This window comes from Polistes dominula, unplaced genomic scaffold, assembly GCF_049000335.1.
Source record: "Polistes dominula isolate Pdom_NZ unplaced genomic scaffold, Pdom_raw_medaka contig_27, whole genome shotgun sequence".
NCBI classification, from domain to species: Eukaryota; Metazoa; Arthropoda; class Insecta; order Hymenoptera; family Vespidae; genus Polistes; species Polistes dominula.
In genome coordinates, this window is record NW_028300906.1 from 905,354 (window position 1) to 926,356 (window position 21,003).

The 21,003-nt window shown below is 26.9% G+C and overlaps 4 protein-coding genes across 8 annotated transcripts; 2 read left to right on the forward strand and 2 right to left on the reverse strand.

Moving 5' to 3' along the window:
* Positions 1-1,518: 1,518 nt before the first annotated feature.
* On the forward strand, positions 1,519-9,128 carry FipoQ (F-box/LRR-repeat protein FipoQ). Of its 5 annotated transcripts, none has more exons than XM_089179616.1 (8): positions 1,519-1,537; positions 2,018-2,117; positions 6,103-6,302; positions 6,722-6,996; positions 7,095-7,361; positions 7,947-8,316; positions 8,425-8,628; positions 8,716-9,128. In XM_089179616.1, the coding sequence occupies exons 1-8, from the start codon at positions 1,530-1,532 to the stop codon at positions 8,849-8,851; spliced, it is 1,560 nt and encodes a 519-aa protein (XP_089035742.1). In that variant the 5' UTR covers positions 1,519-1,529; the 3' UTR covers positions 8,852-9,128. The 5 variants fall into 5 exon arrangements, with proteins under 5 accessions (XP_089035742.1, XP_089035743.1, XP_015183830.1 ...); XM_089179617.1 differs by lacking the exon at positions 1,519-1,537 and adding an exon at positions 1,545-1,754; XM_015328344.2 differs by lacking the exon at positions 1,519-1,537 and having other exon boundaries at positions 1,545-2,117.
* Positions 9,129-9,738: 610 nt separating this feature from the next.
* On the forward strand, positions 9,739-12,835 carry LOC107070278 (ras-related protein Rab-28). Its single transcript, XM_015328318.2, has 4 exons — positions 9,739-10,230; positions 11,006-11,191; positions 11,280-11,513; positions 11,630-12,835. The coding sequence occupies exons 1-4, from the start codon at positions 10,156-10,158 to the stop codon at positions 11,852-11,854; spliced, it is 720 nt and encodes a 239-aa protein (XP_015183804.2). The 5' UTR covers positions 9,739-10,155; the 3' UTR covers positions 11,855-12,835.
* On the reverse strand, positions 12,526-15,286 carry LOC107070324 (hexosaminidase D). Its single transcript, XM_015328410.2, is given in 2 exon segments — positions 12,526-14,192; positions 14,195-15,286. Coding segments are annotated over 2 exon segments (1,749 nt in total). The 5' UTR covers positions 14,973-15,286; the 3' UTR covers positions 12,526-13,221.
* Positions 15,287-16,703: 1,417 nt separating this feature from the next.
* Positions 16,704-21,001, reverse strand: Afg3l2 (AFG3 like matrix AAA peptidase subunit 2). The gene is made up of 13 exons (XM_015328363.2): positions 20,793-21,001; positions 20,344-20,467; positions 19,735-20,047; positions 19,561-19,654; positions 19,325-19,490; positions 19,103-19,238; positions 18,901-19,019; positions 18,544-18,819; positions 18,217-18,444; positions 17,883-18,109; positions 17,625-17,801; positions 17,324-17,542; positions 16,704-17,237 (listed from the first exon to the last, which is right to left on the reverse strand). Exons 1-13 carry the CDS (start codon positions 20,877-20,879, stop codon positions 16,965-16,967), a joined length of 2,439 nt encoding a protein of 812 aa, XP_015183849.1. The 5' UTR covers positions 20,880-21,001; the 3' UTR covers positions 16,704-16,964.
* Positions 21,002-21,003: the final 2 nt, after the last annotated feature.

A 21,003-nucleotide genomic window follows, 5' to 3' on the forward strand; every position in this document is an offset into this window, starting at 1 on the left:
GAAAAATGTGATCTGCAAAATATTTATCATTATCATTATCGATAATAATCGACGTACACTTTCTCTTGTTATTTTGGTGTTATTCGCGAACGATAAGAATATAAAAAACATGTACCTTTTTTTTTGTTTTAATATCAATATTTTTTATCGGAAAGATACATATGTGTATTGATTATATACATATATATATTCATTATCTTCTTTCAAATAAGCTAGGATATAACAATAGCAAATTTACATTTACTAAGAATAAATTTACATTCCTAAAGAAACAAAGATATGGATATCATAATTCTTCGCGAAAACAACTAGGGAAACAAAAGAAATTTATTAGATACGATTTATTATTTTCTTTTGCAAGTATTTCAAGTTAAACATTTATACCGTATAAAAATGTTATTTAAACATTTAACAATGTTTTTAAGTATGCGTTATATAACAATGACACGTTAGTATTGTCGAGTAAAATATCCAATTTAACAAATGATTTAATTGATTTCATAATTTGATCGAAGAGTCGATTTACAAAAAAATTACAGATTTTTATTAGAATGTTTAATACCGACTGTCGGTAACTTATCAGTAACGTCGTTAATATAGGAAACGATAATATCTATCAACTTTGATAGAGTTCTTCATTACCGAGCTTTGATACTAATTCATAATTCCATCTTTTGGACATAAAAAAAGGATTAGAAGTTTGTACTTTTTGTTCATCCGTGCAATGGGCGGAACTAATTAATCAAGTTCTAAGTGGCTTCAAGCCAAAACACTCGGGTTTGATTCTCGAACAAGTAGTTTAAACCACCTGTAGTATAGAAATATATTTCCTTAATTCTTCCTAATTTCTGATTTAATTAACAATCTAATAAAACTTGAATAAAAATATATAACTTTGTAATCTTTATCTCATTTTTATCTTGACTTTTATCATCATTTTCTTCTAATCCAAATACAATTTTTTTTACTTACTATTTTTTCTATTACAACGAATAGAGTATCAATTAATAATTATTTCATAAAATAAATCAAATAAAAATCAAATCATTTACGTGTGTATTTCTCCTATAAGAAAATATTAATATTCTTTTAAATATGATGTCATGTTAGACGTAAAAAAAAAAAAAAAAAGAAACAAAAATATACCGGCATGAAATAACAATGGCGGACGCAGCATATGAAAATTGAGCGGTTTAATTAAATAAAAAGAATTTAATAGAAACGTGAGAGGTAGAAATAGAAGGTATGAGATATAAAATTCGATGTTTTCGAAGATTAACGTATAAACCCTTTTGGAAAATATAGTTTTTTTCGACACAGTTGAAATAGTTTTTGAGTTTATGTTGGGATTGCCCTCTACTGGCTGTACAACTCCCACATGGCATCATACACAGCCACTCCAGTCATTCTATTTCGAGTAAGCAGAGAAACTTTCGAGATTATTTTAGTTACATTTTTCTCCTCTACGAACTGTCGGTTAACAGGCACAGGAGCTTACTTAAATTCGATTAGTACGAGTTAATGTCAGGATGACCGAGTAGGTCCACCACTTCTGTTTCAGTCGCGACAACATTTTGTTCATATTGAATTATCAAAAGAAAAAAAAAAGAAAGAAAAAAAAGAGAGAGATCAAAATTTGAGGAATAAGGACATTTACAAAAATTCCAAACAAATTTCATTTTGTTGTTGTTGTTGTTGTTATTTATAATATTTGTGTTAGATTAAAAAGAAAATTTTCATCAAATTTATAATCAGTGCCTAAGAATATTTGACAAAAAACATTTATTTATTTAATAACTATAAACATATATATATATATATATATATATATATATATATTTATTAATTAATCAAAGTGACACAAAAATAAGAAAATCATTCGGATGATAAATAATTAAACATACGATTAACTATAATTTATTACTTCTTTTTTTCTATACTTTCATACTTTCGTTTTAATATTTAATTTTTTTTTAATCAAACTCAACGCGTGCGTGTCATCGATGGATATACGAAGAATGTCCAATTGGAATGTCCTAAGTGTAGAAGCGGCATTACAACAACTCAATTGTTTCGAGGAGGATGGAAAAGAGAAAATAATCAAACGTTCTAACACGGTGAGAGAAACAAATAAACAATTGTATCAAAAATCTTTTCATTATTTTACTAGATTATATTCAAAGTCTCAGAACTTATAATCAAAATTGTTTAACCGGTAATTCTATATGACACCATATATATTATAATATTTATTAATATATTATTTAATATATTATTATATTATTATTATATTATTACTAATTTGATATTATATAATATTTCACAATATAAAATACAATAATATTAAATTTATTTATTGATTAATAGTGAAATGTTTTTGATCATGCAAATTCCTTACAAAACGTACGCACACACATATATATATATATACACAAACACGTGCATTCGCATAAAGACATAAATTGTCCAGGAATGTTAAGAGTCATCTTTTGGCAAGCACGTTGATCGTCATTGGTCAAAAATGTTGGTACATTTATCGGCACGTTTTTAAACAGATATTCTCTATCTCTCTTTTACTTATTAATTTCCTGTTAGAAACTAAAATGTATTTATCGATGATGTCCCTTTTGAAAATGTCAATAAGAGCTATCTATTCTGGCACACACGAGTGGTACATGCACACATAGGTTATATTGTATGTGTTCAGCTCACTCTTGTCTTTATTTATAACTAATTAAAGTAGACTCTTCACAGTTGGATTTGTTCACTCTCTTAGATCGGTCAAGAACATTGTTTCGATTTAATAGTTTTTCTATTCAACTGTTGAAAACTTTGAAAAAAAAAAAATCATTTCATGTATTCAATTAATTCATGAAATTGTTTGTACAAAAATGAGTACTTGGACACGTTTGAACTTTGAACATGCTACCAGTGCTATATCCAGAGAAGATCTTGGACTTAGTATACGTAGATTTAAACCATCAATAAAGGTAAATTTTAATAACATTTGTTTTTCATTTAAATCAAATAATAATAATAAAATAAAATATAAAATAATAATAAATGTAAATAAAATATAATGCGTTAGCTCGTTACGCAGCGATTGGTGCAAATAACGAGTGAAACCCTAAGGGGTATATAAAGAAAAAAATAAATAAATAAAATATAAAAATAAATATAATAGAAATATAATAAAATAATAATAATAATAAATAATAATAATAATAATAATAAAAATAAAATAGTAAAAAATAGCGAAAGGAACTTAAGAAGTTTTGCAAATTTGTTGGGGCAAATTTCTTTTTCTTTTTTTTTTGGTTTGTTAGGTTGTTTTTTTTTGTTTATTTATTAATTAGGATATGTCAGGATTTTATTATGTTATATTATGTATTATTAATTGTTATTGCAATAATATTTTTATTATTAGATTTTATTTGTTATTTATATAATATTTTGAATTATTTTATTATTTTATTTTACTGTATGGGGTTTATTGTATTATATTATTATTCTGCAAATATTTAATTATATTATAATTATAAAATAAATTATATTATTTAGGTAGAATGGTTAAAAAAAAAAAAAGGAAATAAAGTTCGAGTGAAGTTCATGTCAAGTTCAAATGAAGTTCGAACAGTCATTCTTAAGCATCACCTTCATTTACTTTTTTTTATTCGATAAAAAATAAAAACAGATCGATAAATATAATTATCTCAAAAATTACTCAACATATTTATCAATATAATTTATATATTTAATATTTATTTATTCAATTTATTATCATCGTTATTATTAATTATTCGATGTATCATAAATTGATGAAATTCGAATCAAATTTCTAGGTTAAAAGTGTATCTTCCATTTTATTTTTCATTTCAAAATGGCGATGTTCTTCACGATTAAAAGTATAGATCATAAAATCGATGTATAAAGAACAAATTGGAATGAATTTAATACAAAATTGTATTGGAAAATAAGGAAACCGTTCGAATGTATTGTGTCATGCACTTTTAAGGGTTTACCTAACATAATATTATATATATATATACATAGCTTTATAAATGTTTTGTATTATTATGTATTAGTAATATATATAGATTGTATATATATATATTTTATATATATAATATATATTATATTATATATTATAATTTTAATAATATATATATAATTATAATATATACTATATAATTATAATACATATTATATAATTATAATATATATATTATATAATTATAATAATATATTATATTACAATATAAATATTATATACAATATATATATATATTTTTATTATATATATATTTATTATTATATATATATATATTGTCTTAACAATATATATAATATAATAACAACTTAGTTAAAAGTTTTTAATCTAAAAAATCCGACTAATCCTTCTTTTATTAATTTATTAAACTCACATTTAAGATTGTAGTTTCGCAATTGAAAAAATATATTATCCTAAATAGTGTTTCATTCAGTTAAACCAAAAAAAAAAAAAAATTGATTTTTAAAATAATCTACAAAACTCCTCATACCCTACATCATCTACAAATTTATGAATTACAAATTTTACTTTGAATTATTGTAATTAAATATTAATTGAGATATTATTAAATTGTCGACATTCCAATAAAAGCTGGGTACAGTTTGTTGAAATCTAGCCAACTATTTGTATGCCTCTCACGTTCTATCAGTAACGTTTGTTCTATTCAATTATTTATCAACAATTAATTCCCCCAAATGAAAATTTCATATTGATAGTACATAATATACTTCATATTTATGAATTATGATCGTTGAGAAATATACAAAAAAAAAAAAAAAAAAGAAAATCATAAAATATACAACATAACAGTAAAAACGTCATCACATTTTGTCATACAATAGGACTCGTAAATTTGCACGATCATTTGGCATTGGATGATAATTCAGTGACTGAAGTTTATTTGATTTTTTTCTTCTTCTTCTTCTTCTTATTATTAACAAATTAAAAGAAAAAAAGAAAAAGAAAATTAGAAAATGTCGGAATAAATTGTTAAACAGAGAGAAAGAAGAACGTTGGCACGTTAAAACGATGGTAACAGGTAATGGATTCTAAAATAAAGTGGAACCGAGACTCTAGTAGTGTCTTATATTTAGGACAACGCGCATGCGCGATCCGATTAAAAGGCCAGTGAAGACTGCGACTTGTGATTTCTGCGAAACGCGAATCGCGAGTTTCTCCCCCGCCACGATTTTTTTTCTCCATCAACAATTTTGTGCTCATTTTCGATTATTTATATATATATATATATATATTTTTTTTTTTTGTTGTTCCCCCCTTTGTTTTATTTTCTATAGGCTTTGATCGTGTGACAATTTAATCAAAACAACAACATTTCCACGATAAAAAGAAATATTCTTACGTACACCACACACACAAACACAACACATACACACACCACACACACGTATACACCCCTCCACCAACAACAAAAAAAATCTATTTCGAATTACTCAACGTTAAGTGTAATTTTGTGACATTGAACTTGAAATAAATAAGAAAAAAAGTAGTAGGAGAAGATATAAAAAAATAAACGTTGATAATTTTTGTTAAGTTAATTAATTAAACAATTGAGTTAGAGAGTTAGAGAGAGAGAGAGAGAGAGAGAGAGAGAGAAAGAGTACAGTCGAGGTTTTGTATTTTTTTTTAATTTTTTTTGTTTATTATAAAACAAAAAAATATATCACCATGGATCTAGGAGGTGTAGATGTATGGGGTCAGATCGCTGTGGAAACGTCTCAGATGTTCGTTTCCGAAGGTGGTGTTATTAAAAGTCGTTTTGCAGCCACCGTAAGTTGTTAACGCAATGTTTAACAAAATTAATTGTTGTTCTATGAAAATTAAATAGACATTTTTAAACGACTATTATTTTTCTCGACAAGCACAAATTTTTCTTTTTTTTTAATTATTATATCTTTTTAGAGACTTTTAATATTTCATAAATTATAACAATTAATTTAAAACTATAAAATAGTTGATTTGCATTTGAAAATATTTCATCTTCTTACATAATGTTTGTTCTCTTTTTCTTGATTTTTTTTTTGTCTTTTTAGACAATAGAAAAACTGCCAGACAAGGTGATATTAAATATCTTCAGTTATTTGTCACATCGTGAGATATGCAAGGTCGCAAGGGTTTGTAAAAAATGGCGTCAAATTGCTTATGACACGCGTCTTTGGAAGCACGTATCGTTGAGACCGGAAATCAGTGGACTCCATGTTGGATCACTCGAAAGTTTACTTCAATTAATAAGGTTAGAGAGAACAAATCTAATATTATTTCATCATTGAAACAATTTACAGTTTGACGTAATATAAATTTGTTGTACGATGCCAAATATTAACACTAGATATACCACCATGTTCAGTATACCTATTTCTACCAAACTAGTCAAAAATAACAAAAAATGTTTAACAATAATCATTTTAATAGATAAATTGATTTATAGATATTTGTAAATAACAAAACGCTTAATAATAATTATTTACAGAACTCAAATGTTACATGTAAGTAGAAATTATGTATTAAAATGGTTGATCAAAATGACTGGTCTGGTATATCTAATGTTAAAATAGGAATAATATTTTTCTATATTTATTTTGTTGTTTCCTAATCCCTATCGATTGGTTGTTTAAATTTTTCATGAAAATATTTATTATAATAAATTGACAGTGTACGTTTTGGTGCATCATTGAGATACATCGAGTTACCGATCGAATTGATAACTCACACCGTTTTACACGAATTAGCAAACAAGTGTCCAAATTTGACTCACATGCTTCTTGATTTTTCCACTGCCATGCAACTTCATGATTTCTCAGAGATGCAAGCATTCCCGACTAAACTCAAATACATGTGCATATGTTTGTCAGAAGTCATATTTATGGAAGGTTTCATGAGAAAAATTTATAATTTCATCAATGGCTTAGAAATCCTTCATTTGATTGGTAACGTTGTTACACTTTCACTTTTTTTATTATATTATTATTTTTTTTATATGAAACTTTTATTGCAATTAATTGAATTTATTAAATAAATTCGATAGGAACTTATGAAAAAATTGAGGAAGAGGAAGAAGAAATTTACGAGGTGATAAACGTTCACAAATTAAAATCAGCAACACCTAATTTACGAGTGATCAATTTATACGGTATCAATTTCGTCGATGATTCCCATATAGATGCATTTTCATCAAATTGCATACAATTAGAATGTCTGGCAGTGAATTTTTGTGCCAAGGTCACTGGTTCAACCATGAAAACACTATTCCAACGTAGCAGAAGATTAAAATGTCTTCTTATGCAAGGGACAAGTAAGAAAATATTCACACTAGTGTATTATTATGTTTTATATTTGAATGTTAATGTTGAAAAGTTACAACCCAATTGTGACTAACTGTACTAAATGTTACATAATCTTCTTTTGCATTTGTCCATTATACGATTGTTCAATAATTACAATTTTTAATTGGGTGAATGGATAAGGTAAAATTGTAGACTAAGTCACAACACATGGCTGTAAAGTTGGGTTGAATATATCTATATATATAATTTAATATTAATATTAATTAAATTAATATATTATAATATTACAACATAAATATATATAATATAATAAAACTTTCAATTAAAATACGAAAATTCATACAATTCATAACAGAACACACATCAAATTAATCTTCCCAAATAATGGGAATGATTTTTTCTCGCTTTACCAAAACAAGCAACTAATAAAAACAATCCACGCAGATCACACGGATTATTAATGATCCAGTTCCAGATTTACATGATTATCTTCTCAGATAATCAAACTGGTCAACACGTAAATGACATTTTGCATTAGAACGTTGTTATACAGATCATTTGTTAATTATCATCAAGATTGATCGTATTTTCAGATCTACAAAGCGATTACGTTATGCAGGTCGAATGGGAGAAGTCCAGTATCCAAGAATTTGACATAACGGCAACAGATTTATCAACTGAATGTTTGATCGATATGCTGACCAGAATCCCTGGTCTTCGTTTTCTCAGTGCTGGCCAATTAAATGGGTTCAATGACAGCGTGTTGAAAGCATGGGTAGAATCCGGTAATCCACGAAATTTGATTGCTTTGAACTTGGACAGTTCGGACAATTTAACTGACGATGCTTTACACAAATTCTTGTCGAGACATGGTCATCAACTTTGGGGTATTTCATTGGCTGGGATGCCACATATAACTGATCAACTATGGCAAAGTGTTTTACCTATTCTTACTAATGCCAAGTAACGTTTTATTCCTTTCAATATTAATATATATAAACTATGATAAGTTAATCAAATTTTGTAACACGTTCAAATATATAAACTCACGAATGAATACATTGATTATAGAATTCTCGTAATGGGTACAAATGAAAGACTTGGTGTTAATATTCACGTAGACCAGCTAATGGATGGAATTGCAAATAATTGTCCAAATTTGGAAAGACTCGAGCTACGTTGGGATCCAGAAAATTTAAGATTTTCCGATAAGAGTCAAAAAGCTATTGACATTTTGCGAGTCAAATGCATCAAACTCAAATGTTTGGTTTTAAGGTACGAAAGAATATAGTTAATATGAATAATAAAATAAAGATATAAATAAATATATATATATTTCTTGTTTTTTGTGTGTGTTTTTAGCGATGGAAGATATTACGAGATCGTTAAAGCTAATTTCGAACGTGCTGATAGATTAACGGTTGTTAGGACGACCACTTGTTGCCGAGTATCGAATTATTATTTGTTACAAAATTACAAAGATTTAATTTTTAATTGAAATCATGAGTTAACATTTGACATCATTTATAATGTTATTAATTTTATCGTTTAAATATGTCTATCTTTATTTATTTTTTTTTAGTTATTTTAATCAGCTTTGTAAATTATTGAAAATTACTGTGTAAATAATTATAAATTATTGTAACAATTTTCCTAGGAATTAAGTATTGTGCAAAGTATTATATAGATAGCTGTCAAAAGTTATCTCTTTTGCCATTTTATAAACTGAAAAAAATAAAAAAAAGATAAAGTAAATTTCTTTATTATCAACTGGACGTTAGATAAAGTGAATTTCTTTATTATCGACTGGACGTTAGATATAATGAATTTCTTTATTATCGACTGGATGACCAACAATTGGTAACTATTGATAAAATGATAATTATTAAAATAACGAAATCAATAAAATCCTCCTTAAAAGATTTAAATATTTTTTTTCTTTTATTGTAAAGAAAAAAATTATTAATTAATATGTTAATAGGAAAAAAATAATGCCACATTCGGTGATCGGATAAAAAAACAAAACATTTTACAAATAAAAACTTGTAAAAAATACAGAAACCCATAATGAAATAAATCTTTCTCTAATGTAACATAAAACCATAACAACAACAACAACAATAATAATAATAATAATAATAAAAACATAATAAAAAAAATATATAAAAACACGTGATACTCGTATAAATTTAAAAGAATTATAATAGAATACAAACTAAATGAATTGAACTATATAATAAAATTAAAAAAATCTTTTCTTTGATAAATAAAAAGAAAAAAAGGAAAAAATTTGTTAGAAATACCTGAAACTATGATGGATACAACAAAATGGAGAAAATGATATAAAACAAAATGAGAGGGGGAAAAAAATAACAGAAAAAAGAAAGAAATCAAAATGTAGATTTGGGATATTGTATACAGGTGGTGGATTATACGTAAGTTGTGTGGTGGTTTGTTATCGATTCTTTGTTAATTTATTCATACCGGGCAGTGGTGAATACAAGGAAAGGACGACATAATGTCGATGACGACGACGCGTTACTGGCCGGCCACAACAACTCTCTCGGTTTTTAAAACTTTCTTTCGTTTTTCATTGAACAAGTTTTGTACGAACCAACAACAACACGAATTGTGGTCGAACGCTTTTAGTTAATAATTAGTTAAAACACGTTTATTACGCCATTACTTTAATATCACCTTTGTTTTAAATCATTTTTCTTTTCTTTTTCTTTCTTTCTCCTATGAATTCGAAAAACATTGTATTCAACTTACTTTTCGCTTATAATTCATTGAATTCGATCTATGTCCGACATCGAAGAGGATCTTGCCGAGAGGCGACTCAAAATTGTTCTTCTCGGTGATTCCAGTTCTGGAAAAGTAAGTTTTCAAAAGTTTTGTTTTTTATTTTAAAAACATAATATAATATTAATAATGATAAATATAATTTTTCTGTCCCTTTAATATGTTCTATTTTAATAATCGTATACATTTAAATTCAAGTTTTTATTCGTTTATATTATAATATAAGAAAGAACAATTTTTTAGTTTAATAATAATAATAATAATAAATATTTTATCAAGGTAAAAAATAAATAAAAAATATATGTGAATGGCCAATCGATAAGACCTCAACGATCATGAACTTTCTCTCATGTCATTTAATAAAACTTGCATTAAAATGTTAAACAACTTGTAGCATTTTTAGATCGAAAGGGATAAATATAAATTATCGATCGGTAATGCAGTTTACACGAGAAATACTATTATAAGAAGTAAAGTATTGATTATTCTAATGGGATACGATAATCACAGATAAAATTGATTAATCTTTTACCTTATCTTATATCTCGGTCGATAAACGTTCTACTTTAATTTCAAATTTCCCGCGTCTCTGATGTACAAAAATGATCGATCGATAATGCAGTTTATACGAAATTGAAAAAACAACAAATAAAGAAAAATAAATATAGGTTAATTTTATATGAAATAAATTATTCTTTTTATTACTTGTTATCTCAATTAATAAAAGTCAATGTTAGTGACTTCAATGATTAAGTTAAAAATAAATAATTTCACAATAAGTAATATAAAAATAATTCAATGATATGTTATTTTTACTCTTGATAATTGAAATTAAAAGATCCCTTTTTAGACTAGCATCGCTTTGAAGTTTTGCACGAACGAATTTACGAGACAATATACTCCAACAGCCGGTATTGATTTCTTTTTAAAAAATATCACAGTTGGTTCTTATAAAAATGTTAATCTACACTTATGGGATGTCGGAGGACTTGCTCTTCATGGCACCATGTTAGATAAATATGTCTTTGCAGCTAACGTAAGACTTTGAAATATTATTTAAAACATTAATATAACAATGATTTATTATATATGTAATTACCTGTTATTAAATCTGCTAAATGTAGATCATTCTTTTGGTATACGACATAACGAACTCTTCAAGTTTTGAAATACTAGACGAATGGACCAATAAGATTCGAGGAATGAGCGAAAGTATAGAAGAGACACCTTTAATGGCATTGATAGGTAATAAATGTGACATGGAACATCAGAGAAGCGTTAAAAAAGATAAATCACATCGGTATGCAGCAGAAAATGGATTTCCATATTACGATATGTCTGCTAGAACTGGCGAATCGGTAATCACATTTGAATACTTTTAAATTTTCCCACCAAAAATTTTGACGCGCAACTTTATTCTTTTTTTCTTGGCGCGTAATTCAAACGTGTAAATATTTGTATATGTTTTCTTCAGGTATCTCTGTGTATCGTAAGTCTGGCTGCTCAAGTTTTAGGTGTAAGATTATCAAGAAATGATCAAGATTTTCATAAACCAATAATTATCGCTGAAATAGGAGATACCGTGGATATGAACACGATTCATAAGGTTGTAAAAAGATTTCCTAATAAGAGACACAATCCAATTTCCTTTCATTCACATTTTCCTGGTTCTAAATCAACAGTTTGCACATTACAATGATTTATTATATAATATTTATAAATTAATTTAATATATTAACGAGAACATATATATATATATATATATACACATATGTAAAAATAGTTATATATTTACTAAAAAAGAAAAAAAAAAGAAACATATTCAATGGACTGAAGCTAATAACCTAACTTTTATATACTTATAAATATAAATAATTGTTTTCTTTTCTTCTTTTTTAAATAAAAAAAAATCGACACATAGAAATTTTAATATAAATTAATAAGAATAATTGAAAAACAATTTTTATTGATAATATTTTGCCTAAGAACAACAATAATAATAATAATAATAATAATAATAATAATAATAATAATAGTAATAATAATAAAAAGATTATTGTAGTATGTGTGTGTAAATTGTAACAAGGATTTGGAAATATTTGTCAATAGTATTGTACTATTGCAACAGCATGTTTTGCATATGAATTTTATGTATGTATGTGTGTATATCTGTGTTTGTGTGCATATATATATATATATATATATATTTATATATAATATAAATTTAATTTATCATAAAATATGCTTTAACATGATTCAACATAGAAATATTTAAAATTAATAATAATAAAATAACTAGATAAAAAAAAACGAATATTTTAATAATTGGACAGGGGCAGAAGACAGGGGGGGGGATCATAAGACTTTGACCTTGGAATAAAATTACATTGACTGTTTTAAAATTTCTATAACTTGCGCTCTAACAATGAGAATAATTGTAATACGCTTCTTGTACACACCACACATCATGTATACATATTAATAACATTTACGATTAAATTTAGTCTTATTTTCAAATGAAAATAATTCATAGAAGAAATAATAAATCAACTTTGGTATAGTAAATGTTTGCACTTTGATTGTACCACGCACAGAGATTCATCGTATAATTTCACTTTACCTTGCGTTTAACACGTTCTCTTTCGTTTTTTAGAATAAAATTCAATGAAAAAAAAAAAAAGCACATTGTATTATTTGTTTAAAATGACGAACGTGATACTTTAAATCACGGACGGCGTAGTTAAACATAGTATCGAAACTTTCATTCATATAACAACACTGTGTTGTTGAAAATTTAAAAGAACATAATATATGTATATATATGTATGTATATATACATATATATATGTGTGTTTATAATTAACTTATTACATTGATTATCTGTTATGAGTATCATAATTATATTAATATTATTGAATATCTTTATTAGCGAGAACAAAAACGTACGACGTATCTCAATTATTCGATTTTCTTTTCTAATAAATTTTTAATCAGTCTCTTATCATCTATTATTTCTGTTATCCAGAACTTGGGTTTGATGCCATTGTTAAAAATAATCGTATCATTTCAATCGATCTTTTTTAAAGGTCTCCTCTGCCACGAATTCTTTTCAAGAATTTTCTCTTCTGCTTCGTGTAATTGTGTAATTTCTTCGTTTATTGGAGTAACGTATGTTTCTATCCATTCTTGTATTGTATAATTATCATAAATATGTTCCATGGCAGTACGAAAATCTTTCTCAATGTACATTATCTCAACCTTATACCTATTTAAGTCGCCTATTATTCGTTCGATATGACTCGGACTTGAAAATTTGTATTTTATATTGTACGGTTTTAACCATCCTTTATATATGTTATCCTGATGCATTTTATTTATTTCTTGAATCAAAGAATGTAATCTTAGAGTAACTGCATATACTGCTGATCCGTGAAAAGCACATTTAGTCCATCCATATTGTGGTTCTGGTATGCTTAAAGATATTAGACTATCGCATTGTAATATGTCAGCTATTTGATTAGGTACTTCTTCAACAGGAAAACCACTTTGATTAGATACCTCCAACGCAGCAAGATTAATGGCAAGTGATGGAATGGCTGTCGCTAATAATTCACAGAGTACACTAAAATGATCGTATCTTTGCCATCCCGTTAAAATGACACCCTTAAAATTGATTTGGCTTGAATATTTGATTATTATTTCTAACCAACGTTGATGATTTGTCAAATGATAAGATATATCTGTAAAAAATCTATCAGGCGCAGTGGCACCTTTGAATGCTGTAGCAACCCAAATACTTTTCCAAACGGCACCATAACTTTCCCATAATTGATCGGTCAAAGTAGAGCCTGGATCTTTTGTATATTTCCAAACTACCGGTTCAACCAATAAATGTAAATCTTTATCTATTATTTCTTGAGGAGATATTTCACGAAATTCATCATCCCACATTAATACCGTTAAATGGGGATACTTATCCTTGATATATCTAGCTACTTTGGACACATGATCGAGGAATAATTGTTTTTTAGTCCAATTTTTTTAATTATCAGATCAATACATCTTGAACATTCTGCTATTTGATATACTTCATCTGCTCCAATATGCAAGTATTTTATATTGGGATGTGCAGCTACGACTTGATCTATTACTTCATGTATCAATTGTGTAGTTTTATTATAAGTTGGGCATATTGCTTGAGGATATCTTGGTATCTCTCTATATTCCTTATACTTATCGAGTTTAAGAATAAATTCCAAATGTCCAAATGTTTGTATCAATGGAATAACAATAAGATTATTTTGTTCAGCTAATTCTTGAATGATACTTAAGTCTTCTTTGGTATAACAATTATAAGCGCTAATATCTTGTATATTTCCATCAAATGGAAACATATCCTCGTATTCAATGAGAATTCCAGTAGCGCCTAACTTTTTCAACAACGGTAAAAGATATTTGTAATAACCTATTTTAGGCGGTGCGCCCTTTAAATCTAAATGTACAATCTTGTGTCCTTTGTACAACGGATTGCTTGATGAATATAAATTGGCATGAAAATTGTCAGCGAATTGTTTATTTCTTAGTACCTCAGAATTTTTGGCTATATGAGCTTCCATTTGTTGCATTCCTGCTATATTGATAAGACTTTCAGTGAAATCGTTAACAGGATAAACATCTTCAACTTTTAATCTTGGATTTATTTTATCGGATGAAATATTGTCTATTTCGTTACTCAAAATATGATATATAACTACCAATAATGTGAACATGATCATTACGATTATCATAAGAGAAGCTCGACCTCTTAATCGTGTCATGTCAATTAATAATATCACAACGTAACAGCATTAAAAATTAATCACAACTATATATTCAACTTTTTATTGTCTACAAAATACTTTCTATTTAATTATATCACAAAAACAATAAACCGATATATTTCGATTAAATATAATATGTTTCTCGATTCGCCACTAACAGAACGATTTTATACTCATACTGAATATCTCGATTTGTTTGTTATCCTTAAAGTACGTGACACATTTTAACATCCTCTAACATCCGTAAAAATAAAATCGCATTAGTTAGCAAAGGTCAGATTATTGTTTGTGAGAATTTCTCTTTGTTGAATATTGCAATCATAACAAAATCACTAAAAGAATTCCCCATTTATATTGGTACGTATTCTCTCTACAGTTCTACCAACTTATATATATACGATCCAAATGGCGCCATTTTTGAAATTACTTATTTTTCGTACTACATCGATAATAAGATTTCTTTTTATTTTTTGTATTCCTTTTTTTTTGTTATAAATAAATCGTATCATCATATACACTGAGAAAAAAAACTATATGCAGTAATATTCTATCAAAAGAATAGCAGAAGGAATGCATCCTTGTATTTTCCAAATTGAGAAAACAAATGGCTAATACATTCTAATGTGCGGTTCTCAACATGTACTAAATTTATTACTGTACATCTTAATGGAAATTTGAAAATATTACTGGGAAAGACTAAAACAAGAACAATTTATATATTTGTATGAATTCATGTCTTCTTTTTGTAGAAATTTCTATTACTTCATTATTACCGACTGGTAAAACATATGCCGCCATCTAGTGGTACTAGATATTACTTAATCTTACCGGCTGGTAAACATTTATCACCATCTAGCGGTAATAACTATTACTTTATTTTACCGATCGGTAAAATAAACTTACTAGATTTGCAAATAATGTTTTATATAAATTGAAAATAATCTTTCTTAATAATTAAATTCACATTAAAGTATTGTAAAAGAAACATTCTGTGTATAAGATTTAAATTAATAAAATATATATATATATATAAATTAAATCAAATAATTTGTTGAAATTATTTCTCGCATGTGAAACCATAAACAAAAAATCTTAACATGCGTACAAAAATATAATAGCAGAATTATGTCATCTCAAGTTAGATAATCTTATATTAATTTTTATAAATTTTACTACTTAAATACAAGTTTTAAGACAAACCTTAGAACTAATGGTCTGTGGCTTTGTGCTAGAGTCATCGGCTCGTAGAACATGATGTGTGAGGAAGTGGCACAATTTCAAAATAGCTAAAGCAAATTGGTACTTTGAAATTTCATGCTTTTGCTCATCAAAGTAAAATATATATATCAATATCTTTTATATTCTTTTTATATAGTCTGTAAAGATATATCTCATTAAATGAAAAGAAACAACTACATTATTCGTAATACATCGTATATATATATATATATATATATATATATATATATATATATATATACGTACATGTATATTTTTCACTAACTGTTTTAAGTCCCAGGAATCTTTTTTTTTTTTAAATCGTATCAATTAATGCCAAGTGAGACGAAAAAAAAATTAATTTTACATTGCGTTTTAATAAGGTAGCAATTTTTGACAAAATGAATCTTAAAAGCATGATCACCACACTGCTTGGAACTTAAATGATTTAATATTGGGATTTTCACAGAACATGTCTTAGATAAATATTATTAACGAAGAAGAGAGAGATGTGTGTAGAAAGTATTATATTACACGAATTATATATTATATTTAAATTGTATTTATAAGCAAACGTGTAATTAATTGATATTTTTTTGTTTAGTTAATTAAATTAATAATAACGACAGCTGATGCAGCTGAATATATAGTTATATATACTATATTCTAAATTTCTTTAATAATATATTTTGAGTTATAATATATATACAAAGTACGAATGATATACTTGACAGACTATACTTTGATGAAATAATATAATTAAAATTTCTTTTACGGTTGATTTTTAGTCACTTCAGTAGACGTAGCTTTTGTAGCCGGAGTAGGAGGTATGGTCTCTGCTTTGTCTTCCGGTTTTTGATCAGATTCATCTCTAGATTTATTCCATTCCTGTAAACCTTGTGGTAATGTTGTATCTTCTTCAAAGGAGCCAGTGCCTTCGACGAATTCTTCGTATGTTGATTTTTCTTTGAAAGGTCTAGGTCCAATTAATGCAATCATATCGTCTCTATTTAAAATCTCTTGTTTTAAAAGATGCTCGGCTACCTATAAATTTATTCAAAATTATTTCAACCATTGTACGTACAAGATGGATGGACATCGTTCAAATTAATAATAACATTGATCTATACCTTAATTACATCTTCCTTATGCTTTGTAAGAATACTATGTGTGTGTTTATGAGCTTTATCAATTAACTGACGTACTTCATCGTCTATAAGTTGTGCTGTATTCTCAGAATAAGGTTTGTCCACAGCAAATTCACCTGGTTGTGGTCTTTGAAAGCTAACGTTTCCTACTTTTTCGTTCATACCAAACTGCACGATCTGAGCGTATGCACTTTCTGTTATCTGTTGAAATTAATTATTATTATTATAAATAAATTATTCGTTATTTGATATAACAAATTATTATCAATTATCTTTATGATACCTTTTGTAAATCATCACTAGCACCTGTTGTTATGCGATTAAAAAATATTTCTTCTGATACTCTACCTCCAAGCATTGTACACATTCGATCAAACAATTGTTCTTTCGAATAAAGATACTGTTCACGTGGTAAATATTGAGCATAACCTAATCCTTTTCCTCTTGGTATAATAGATACCTAAAAAATATAAAATATATTTATTAAGGTAATTAATAATATAAGTAGTAATTAGTTTGTATAAATTATACAAAAAAGTACCTTCAAAATTGGATCTGCGTATTCCAAGAACCAACCTGTTACAGCATGACCAGCTTCGTGATATGCAACGGTTCTCTTTTCTTCCGGTTGTAAAACCTGTGTTTTCTTTTCCATACCAGCTATTACTCTTTCTATAGCTTGTTCAAAATGTTTTAATAAAATATTATCGTTTAAATCTCTAGCTGCTATGAGAGCTGCTTCGTTACAAACGTTAGCGATATCAGCTCCTGAGAAATAACAACAAATCATTTTGTTTTATTATTATTTAGATGAAATTTTATAATAATATATATATATATATATATATTTTTTTTTATTGTTTATTTTTATATACCAGTAAAACCAGGTGTCAAAGATGCCATTTTTCTAGCTAACTCATTTTTATCTAAAAGTGTTTTTAAACAGGCCAAATGGACCTTAAATATAGAAGCACGTCCTTTGATATCCGGTGCAGGAACATAAATTTGTCTATCGAATCTACCAGGTCTTAAAAGTGCTTTATCCAAGATATCCACTCGATTAGTTGCAGCTAAAACGACCACGTTAGTTGTTGTGTTAAATCCTGAAAGGAAGAGAAAATAAGAAATGTGTTAATACAAAAAAAATCTAATATTATTATTTATTTCAATAAAAATTAGAAAGAGGTTTTCTTCTGTTTTACCATCCATTTCTACCAAAAGTTGATTAAGTGTATTTTCTTGTTCCGAATGTCCGCCAAAATTACGGCTACCTCTTTTCCTTCCTACCGCATCAATTTCATCGATAAACAAAATACAGGGCGCGTGCTTCCTTGCCATAGAAAACATATCTCTTACTCTAGAAGGTCCAACGCCAACAAACATTTCTAAAAATTCTGAACCTGATACAGATATAAATGGAACATCTGCTTCACCAGCGGTTGCTTTAGCAAGTAATGTTTTTCCTGTTCCAGGAGGACCTATAATAATCCTCAGATTATAACATGTTCTATTTGAATTGTATCTATTATTTGTGTTATTAATTAAACAATCAAATATACCTGTCAACATAGCTCCTTTAGGAATCTTTGCTCCAAGATCTATATACTGTTTAGGATTTTTCAAAAAATTTACAAATTCCATAATTTCAATTTTTGCTTCTTCACATCCAGCTACATCTCTATATTTAAATTACGCATAGACAAAAATTTAATTTACTACTGTATAAATTAACGCACGATATCAGAAATTAATATAGCTTACTTAAATCGAACATGAATATCTTTAGAATTAATTAATTTAGCAGTTGATTCCATCACACCGCCAAATAATCCTTTTCTACGACCACCTTTTCCACTTATCGCTTCCATTGAACGTCGTAACATGAGTATAGCTAAACCTTTTAAATTATATAATATAAAGGGTTAATATTAATCGTTAAATGATTAATTTTAGAAATGAGCAATAAGTAATAGTAATAAGTACCAAAGAAAGCAAGTTGCAGCATGTGTGTCACTAGAGTCGGTAGTTCTACTTCGGTTTTATATACAATGGGAACATCATGTCCAGGTTCTATATTTAATTCTATTTGAATATTTTCTAAATTTCTTTCAAATGTTTCGGTGCTTCCAATATTGAACCATAGTGTATTCTAAAAATAACATAGTTAATTAATATGATATATATTAATATGATATATGATTAAATATTAAAACACTTACGTATCCATCTATTGTATGACCAGGACTCAATTTGACTCGAACAAATTTTTTATTTACAACTTCCAACTGTTCTACTATTCCTTTACTCAAATAACTGAAATCAAAATTGAGAAATAAAATGCAACATAAAAAAGAAAAATAAGAAGAAATTGCATAAGTCAAAATATTATTTACTTGTTTACAAATTCTCTCCATGTTGTTTGTCGTGAATATATATCGTCTGAGAATGCATAAAACATTGCACTTATAGTTGCTACAAAAATTAATCCTCCCCATATGTATTTATCGTTATTGCCAAATGAGTTTCCTCCTTTTTTTTGTTGCCAATTTTCGCCAAAAATTTTCTCCGTCCAATTAATTTCACCACTACTTTTAGAACTTGACGATGATTCTTTACTACTACTACTACTTGATTGAGTATCTTTACTCGATGTACTCTCCGATGTTTTCTTTCCTTCTTCATTAACTTTAGTCTGTTTCGTACCACCTTTACATAAATATTAAGTTTATCCGCTTTAATTATTAACTCTTTACACTAAAACAATGTATAAGATTCATAATACACTTTACAGTCTACAACATGACAAACATGAATCCTACTTATGACAAAATCTACGGATACAACATAAGAAGAACAAATATTTGTTTACAAATATGATATGCAATTCCATGCATTAAATTATACCTCAAAAGGTTAAGATTATTATTAATACTATTGTTATTGTCATCGTTATTAATAAAGGATACAAATAATGAAATGTTTTATTAAGAATATTGAATTACCTCGTTTAAAAAATTTTTCAAATCCTTTGGGATGTTGCTTGCACAACAATTTCCATTGTTGTTGCAATTCTTCAATTACAGGCATTGTGTAACATCTTTTTAGAATTGACAAATGTCTTTTTAACTGGAAAAGTATACAATTAAATATGCATGATATATTTATACAGTTATCGTATACATTTTATTTAACATTTCAATAAAACTAAGGGGTGTATATACATATATGTATATATATATAGAAAAGTAGAATACAATTTTGTCAATGAAAAATTAGAAAATAAGAAAAGTGACAATTATAGCAATAAAAAATAATGTTTATATAAAAAATTAGAATATAAGAAATTAATCGAAAATGATTGATACGTTTATTGAAATATTATATGTTGCAAGAGTAATAATGTTGGTTATATCATAAATAAATGATAGGTTATGTTTTATTAAAAACATACCTGAAATGTATCGAAGTGTCCTTTTTGAGCAGATACAAATAAAATTTTTTCTAATCTTCTTGCAGACAATAATAATTGATTAGCCATAATTAATATATATTAAATTAATTATTATTTCGCAAAATGATGAAATAATCCTTTCCCGACGTAACTAATGTCGATGAACAGTACAGTACCGGCGGCAAGCTACCTTTTCAAGATACTGCACATG